Source organism: Scardinius erythrophthalmus (assembly GCF_964197995.2).
Source record: "Scardinius erythrophthalmus genome assembly, chromosome: 8".
Lineage (NCBI taxonomy): Eukaryota > Metazoa > Chordata > Actinopteri > Cypriniformes > Leuciscidae > Scardinius > Scardinius erythrophthalmus.
The window spans coordinates 30,327,900-30,335,779 of NC_138228.1; the positions used below are offsets into that span (position 1 = coordinate 30,327,900).

At 38.3% G+C, this 7,880-nt stretch overlaps 1 protein-coding gene across 1 annotated transcript; it reads left to right on the top strand.

The window, feature by feature from the left end:
• The first annotated feature begins 3,431 nt into the window (after positions 1 to 3,431).
• Positions 3,432 to 5,319, top strand: mc1r (melanocortin 1 receptor). Its single transcript, XM_081371845.1, has 2 exons — positions 3,432 to 3,700; positions 3,841 to 5,319. The coding sequence occupies exon 2, from the start codon at positions 3,912 to 3,914 to the stop codon at positions 4,881 to 4,883; it is 972 nt and encodes a 323-aa protein (XP_081227971.1). The 5' UTR covers positions 3,432 to 3,700; positions 3,841 to 3,911; the 3' UTR covers positions 4,884 to 5,319.
• Positions 5,320 to 7,880: the final 2,561 nt, after the last annotated feature.

A 7,880-nucleotide genomic window follows, 5' to 3' on the forward strand; every position in this document is an offset into this window, starting at 1 on the left:
GATGGATTGTAGGGTGATAGAAGATTAGTTAAATACACAGGAGCTAAATCATTTAGGGCCATATAGGTCAGTAGCAATACTTTGCAATTGATATAGAACTTAAAGGTCCCGTATTATGCAAAATTCACTTTTGCATGCTGTTTGGACATAAATGTGTGTTGGCAGTGTGTGTACACAACCAGCCAATAGTGATAAAAATCCACTCACTCCTTTTTTATTAATCCCCATAAATCATCAGCAGTGTCTCCCAACGACCTGTTTTCAGAATGCTGTTTTAGTGACGTCACTAAGCACAGGCCCCGCCCACGAGTGTTGACAGACACTGCCGTTTCAACATAGACCCGCCCTGATCGCGTTCACAGCTGCTGCACTGACGAGAACGTCTCCCAAGCGTTGTAGGTGTTGTGTGGCTGGATGTATTAATCCACATAGCCCTCTCTATTTACTCCCGAAATCTGAGGCAGCCAAGATGAGGTGGAATTATTTTGTTTTTAAAGAAAATGCTCCCTCAACTCTACAGAAATTCGTTTATGTACATGCGCACTTCTTATAACTTAGGCTACTGTGTTTACTCAGCTCTTACGGTGATTTTCTGAAGTAAAACTGACGCTTCATATTTTGTGTGATGTACAATAAACTTTATTAAACTCATCAGTATATGTTTGATCATCATTAGGACCTGGTCCGAAACAGCAGACTTGTAGGCTAATATACAAGCAAATGACAAATGCGTTAACTTATAACCGTAATTAAACTACTATACCTGTTCCATCTCTATACAGCACTCTGACTCTGTAGGCATTATTGTCTGACTCGAAATGAACACCGTTATGAGAGTTTCTGATATTATCATCATTCCGTGAGATGAAATTAGGCTTGTTTGAGATGCGCCTTGCCTCGCCTGAAATGTATGCGAGAGTAGGCGGCTGCAGTGAGAGGAGGAGTGAACAAAGGGCAGGCAAGACGGACAGTTCTCTCTTCTCGCAGTGGATCAGACACCTGTGAGATCAAAGATGGATATCGCGGGATTCACCGGATTCACGCTCATGCACAGTGTTGCTAATAAACTGGATGCAATTTAAGTTCTGTTGCTTTTATATGAAAATAAATATAATGAACAAGACACCCAAAGTAGCCTACTTATTTAATTCCATTCCAAATACATGTTTATCAATCTTTTTTTTCTCTAATACAGACATATGTGTTTTTATATTTTTTTTTTAATAAAAATTACATTGCATAACCCATAGAGATCGCACTGTTAGATAGTTTGGGAATATTCACACATAACGTATAGGCCTACACATAAAACATATCAGAGTTTTAAAATCAAACATTTTAAAAGAGAACAATACATCACGGTTGTTTAAACCAATGAACATTAAGCTGTGTCGTCAGCAAGTCGTTTCCCATCATGTTTTTGATCAGCGCAGTTGGTGGAGAGCAACTGTGCTCGACTGCAGAATCCGACAGGTGCGCCTTGCACTCGCGAGAGATTTTTGACATACGTCAGCATGACATCAGAGCAAGGCGGACCGCACTCGGACACATTTCTAACCGGCATGCATCTCGCGCTGATCACCGGTGATCGATTCTGCGCAGATTTTGCTCATCTCAAACAAGCCTAGTGTCTGACTGAGAGACTGAGCGCGAGCTCATGAAGCTCCGCCCCCTGTGCCGTGCAGCAGCATCTTATTTGCATTTAAAGGGCACACACTAAAACTGCGCGTTTTTCTGAACCCCCAAAAATGACAATTTAAACATGCTGTAAAAAATGATCTGTTGGGTATTTTGAGCTAAAACTTCACATACACACTCTGGGGACATCAGAGACTTATTTTACATCTTGTGAAAAGGGGCATAATACGGGACCTTTATTAGGTAACCAGAGTAGAGATGATAATTGGTGTTCTATGATCATATCTTCTTGACCTAATAAGAACTCTAGCAGCTGCATTTTGGACAAATTGTTGCTCGTTTATCAAGGATGCAGGACAACAATGACTCCAACTCCTTCAAGGACTTTCAGATGACGCCAACTCTGAATCAACATGCAACACTGCCACATTTTCTATATATTGTAACCATTATGTTCACAACTTGTTATAATTACTTTAGTGAGCTCATTGTTTCTTCCTAAAATTAAGACATGATGTTAGCTGACTGCATAATTTGTATTATGTAACTGTACATTTCTGAAATATGGACTTTACTTGGACACAGTCACCTCTGATAACAGATCACTCTAAATTGTAATTTAGATACATGCATTTTCTGTAAAGCTGCTAACAAATGATATGTCTTGTGAAAAGTGCTATACAAATAAATGTGAATTGTAAAATGTAAATCTGTGTCCATAACATTTGATAAAATTAACTAAACACAAAAAGTGTTTTGCAAAGCATAAATATATTAAAGTATTAGTCCATGTAATGATTATATATATTTTATAAGGGGTGTCAGGTTTGGGGTTGAAGCACTGAGTGAGCACTCAAATACATAGTTCAATGGGATTTTATTCAACAAATAAAACAATAAAATCAAAAACTGCCCCCTGGGGTGGGCAATGATCTGGCACAGGACTGAGAGCAAAGGGAAGGAAATAGGGAAGGAAATTAGGATGGTAACGAGGGACATCAGATGGATTACAGGTGAAACAGTGTGGGTTGGAGCACATAGAAACAAACAAAAGAAAGCTATGTGCCCACACAAAACACAACACAATAACACACAGTGTTTTTGGCACTTAATAACATTCTTTGTCTGAAAAAGTCTAAGTTTTCTTTAAAAAAGCCTTTTCAAAATGCTTATTTTTCACAGAATGACACTATGCTTTGGGCTGCTAATGGTGCCAGTGGTTCTTGCAGTTCTCATTTATCCAACAGAACACCAGAGGGAGTGCGTGATTTGGTAGCATGCACTAGCTTGAGACCACCAAATCAGCTGAATTATATTACTTGGAATGTAATTAGGACAATATAAATAACAGCGGTGTTCAGTCAATCAAACTGAATAAACCAATCATTGATCAATGTTTTCTATTTTAATTAATGTTTTTATTTATTTATTATTATTTACTTTTCTATTATTTTCTATTATGTTTGTCAACCCCAGAGGGTTAAAGGAATTTTATATGTATGGTCAATTAACTACTTCCATAAATTACTGAGAGTTGCGTAGGAAAAGTATAACAGCCTATTAAGAATTTTCTCTGTAACCTACACACTGACGGACAACCACATGATGTGTGATATTCATAAAGCTTAGGCACTAAATTTAGAGCAAAATGAGCTTTTTACATTTGTGGTTTGTGTCATGTGATCGGATTAGATGACAGAGAAGGGGGAGAAACAGTGATCATTTTCATTATTGCATTTAGAGGAGAAGACGGAATCAATAAAATGAGCTCTTGTTTTATGAGTTTATGTTTGTTTGTTTGTTTGTTTGTTTGTTTGTTTTGTTTAGTTTTTGTGACCGCTGCCTTCTTTGAGGACCATCGTGCGTTTTTAGTTTCACATAACATTAATTACTACTTTGGTGAGTTTCAAATCTCGACAACGCAGATGCGATAGAATCTAAATTATTATAAAATGCAATGAACAAATTACTCTGACTCTTAATAGTCGGTACGAGTCGGAGGCGGTAAAGAGCGCATGTTTGCGGACTTCGACTGCGTTGTGTGCAGCAGAAATACTGAAAGGTATAACATGCTTGTGTTCATTACTTATAGCTGTATAATCGTTTCGATTAAAATCTCTAATATTAAAATATCTCATTTTGGATTTGCCAGAACTGGTCGTTGTGACATACTGAACTGTCTTAATTGTTTTAATATTGAAGGTGTGGTGAAGGAAAATTACATCTAACAGACTCAAAAGGACTGAATGACGACGGTAACTAACTGAAGGAGCATGAACGACTCGTTGCGCCATCACTTCAGCATGAAACACATGGACTACATGTATAATACTGACAATAACATCACTTTGAACAGCAGTGCAACTCCCGGTGACATGAATACAACAGGGATCGCCCAAATCATGATCCCCCAGGAATTGTTTCTAATGCTCGGCTTGATCAGTTTGGTGGAAAACATTTTGGTGGTGGTGGCCATCATCAAGAACAGGAATCTCCACTCGCCTATGTATTATTTCATCTGCTGTCTGGCGGTGTCGGACATGCTGGTGAGCGTAAGTAATGTGGTGGAGACGCTCTTCATGTTATTGACGGAGCATGGGCTGCTGCTCGTCACTGCAAAGATGTTACAGCACTTAGACAATGTGATAGACATTATGATCTGCAGTTCTGTCGTGTCCTCGTTGTCGTTCCTGTGCACTATTGCGGCGGACCGCTATATCACCATCTTTTACGCACTCCGGTACCACAGCATCATGACCACGCAGCGCGCCGTGGCTATTATCGCGGTGGTGTGGCTCACCAGCATCACCTCTAGCTCTTTATTTATCGTTTATCACACTGATAACGCGGTCATCGCCTGTCTCGTCACGTTTTTCGGCGTGACATTGGTGTTCACGGCGGTTTTGTACCTGCACATGTTCATCCTGGCGCACGTCCACTCCAGACGCATCATGGCCCTCCATAAGAGCCGCCGGCAAGCCACTAGCATGAAGGGAGCCATCACTCTGACTATACTGCTCGGGGTTTTCATCATCTGCTGGGGGCCGTTTTTTCTCCACCTCATCCTTATCCTCACCTGTCCCACAAACCCTTACTGCAAGTGTTATTTCAGCCATTTCAACCTGTTTCTGATTCTTATCATATGCAACTCGCTTATAGACCCTCTCATTTACGCGTATCGCAGTCAGGAGCTGCGCAAGACGCTCAAAGAAATAATTCTTTGTTCATGGTGCTTTGCAATGTGATATATTCTTTCTGGAGTTTGTTTGTTTGTTTGTTTGTTTGTTTGTTTTTAGAAACGCGTGGAGGAATATCTGTGCTGACATTAATGTCCAATGTTCAGCCTTATTCACAGAGATCGTCCTAATGACTCCCTCTCTTTATAGAAAATGTAGCCTACTGCTGAAAGAGGGACATAAACTTTTAGTTTTTTATAAAATACATAACCATTTAAACAACTCTATTTTTGATTTACTAAAACAATGCTTAATGGGATAGTTTAACCCATTAACCTGATGAGTATTAGAACTCCATCATATTGAAGCCATCCATTCCCCAAAGTGTTTATCCTCTGCAGGGTCACTGGGAGAATTAGAAATTACAAAAAAATAAAAATTAAAGTGAATGAAGACCTGAACAAGAACCAAGAAGACATAAATTGTTCATTCAGTAATGCATGCATTCTTCAAGAGTTGTTTTACCTGTTATTATAAATAACAATCTTTTAATGTTCATATTGCTGTAATAAGAAAATATGAATAGCATATTGAAAATGCATCACCACAGTTTTTAAATCAGTGCTATTTACAGGTTCATTTGAACAAATAGTGTTTTGATGAGAAATCCTTTGTGTAAGAACAGCAGTTGTCTGCTCAATGAATCCTATAGTTTCTACCTTTTATCCAGTGCTGCTGTTTTCAGAATAGTCATAAAATGAAAGAAAAAAAAAAAATTCCCCCACCACAATAATATCAACCACATCAACCGAAATGTGATTCTCTTGATCAGAAGTATGTGGTGAAAGCTTGACAAGCAGATTTTTAAATTTGTTATTTTTTTGTGTGTCTTTTATCACTTTTTAATCCATTAGATACTCTATTGACTTTTTTGACCTTCTTTTCCTGTTTGGTGTAATTTAAGCTCATCACAAGCTTTTTCACGTGTTTGAGATGTGGCTGTGGGCAAGAGAACTGATTTGAGTGATGGCAGCCATAAGGGCCACATGTCATTTCATTAAGCCACTAAATCTTCTGTCCCTCATCGAAAACACATGGTTCTCTTGTTTTAACATACACAGAATACAAGAGGCATTTTCTTAAAAAAAATAAAATAACACAAAGACTATGTATAAGAATACTTTCTTCTTCTTTTTTTTACTTTTACCAAACAGCATAACCTTTGTCAGATTACAGACAGACTGGTGCTGTTACTATTTATGGAGAGCTTGACTAAATTACCCTGTTCATAAAGCAAAACTTTGTGTGCATGTGAGCATCTGTCACAGTGTGACAAATTGTGTCTTAAAGAACTAAAACAACAATCAGAGATAACCAAAAAAACGTACAAATCTTTTCTCTCCGACGTAATGTTTGTCCCTTAACAAGCCAGGTTAGTAAGTGGCCACTAGTACATGGGTGTCAAACTTGTTAGATGTTTTTAGACATTTTTAGCCAAACACCAATGGCGCACATTTCTCTATATAAAGTCAGATATACAAGTATATCCAACTTTACCTGCATACATATGGTATATTAATGTAAAGCAAATTGTGAACCAGCTCTAATCTGCTAATTGTGACAATAAGGCATGGAGATATTAAAATATTATTAACAATAACATCATGATTATTTTTGTAACAATGTGTATTGTGAAAAGCGCTGTACAAATAAACTTGACTTGACATACACACAAGTCCAGAAGCAAGTTGCTTTTATCACCAGTATTTTGGTTAAATAAAAGTGAGCACATGGTACATTATGACCTATTTTCAAAGACCAGAAGCTAGATTGGGTAAATAAAACTGCTAATATTAAAGTTATTAAAATCAGTGTATAATCTGAGTTCAAAACTTCATGTCTTAATTAAATTTTAAGATGCCGGTTCAGATTTAGGAGAACATTTCAGGGCTCTATTTTGACAATCTAAGCGCATGGTCTAAAGCGCACGCCGCAAGTGCACTTAGGGCATGTCCGAATCCACTTTTGCTAGTTTAACGATGGGAAAAATGCTCAGTGCACCTGGCGCATGGTCTAAAAGGGAGAAATGGAAAGCGAGGAAAAGTGCGCGAGCAGACCATCTACTACGGGACAAAGTGTGCGTTGTGGACCTGCCTATACGCGCACATTACTAACGCTGTCTTTAAATAACAAAAATACATATTTCAGTTGGTCAATGGCACAGTCTATTTCATTTGCCTCAAAATAGCAATGTACCAACAATGCGCCTGAACACACCTCGTTTTCAGACCAGCACACCCATGGGCGCACAAATGGGCGCAAATGCATTTGCTATTTGTACAACGTGGCGCAGGACGTAAAAATGATAACTGCGTCGGGCTGAAACTAGCAGAAAACACTTGCGTTGCGCCTGGCGCTGCATTGCGCCGGATGTATGATAGGGCCCTCAGTCTGACATCATTATCAGTCCTGCATATGTATGTTGTGTATACAGAATTAAAGGTCCGTCCAGCTACTGTATTGCTGTCTTTGAGTATAATTTGATCTAGTCAGCTAGCATTTAAAACATGGACATTTCTAAATGGCAACCCTTCTTGACCTCTGGGGAATCACTTATTGTCAAAACAATGAAACCTTAAATTCATATAGGCTAATCACATATGGCTCATATAGTCTGTAATGCATATGCCATAGCAACTACTTAATTGGCATTATATTCATGAGATTCATTCCTAACTTATTGGATAAGTTTGGCTTTGCAGAACTATGTAGGATATCAAAATACTAAACAGATAAAGAAAAATTTCAATATACACGAGAAATATATATCTGAGAGACATGCAAGATACACAAGGGAACTTGGGAAATTGCAAGACTGTAAAGCAGAATAAAACAAGCCCTGCCATATCAAGAACCGAAGCAAAATCACGATCTCTCAGACCAAATCTGGGGTAGGTTCTAAAAAAGAAACAAAGGAGACCTTATTTATCCAAGCAGGGCTTATGAAATCACAGATTCAAAACAGTTTACAGTACAGTTTTTCACTTTAAAATAATTGTCCAGATC

Coding starts and splice junctions, on each gene's coding strand:
- mc1r (XM_081371845.1), top strand. CDS start 3,912: ATGAACGACTCGTTGCGCCATCACTTCAGCATGAAACACATGGACTAC.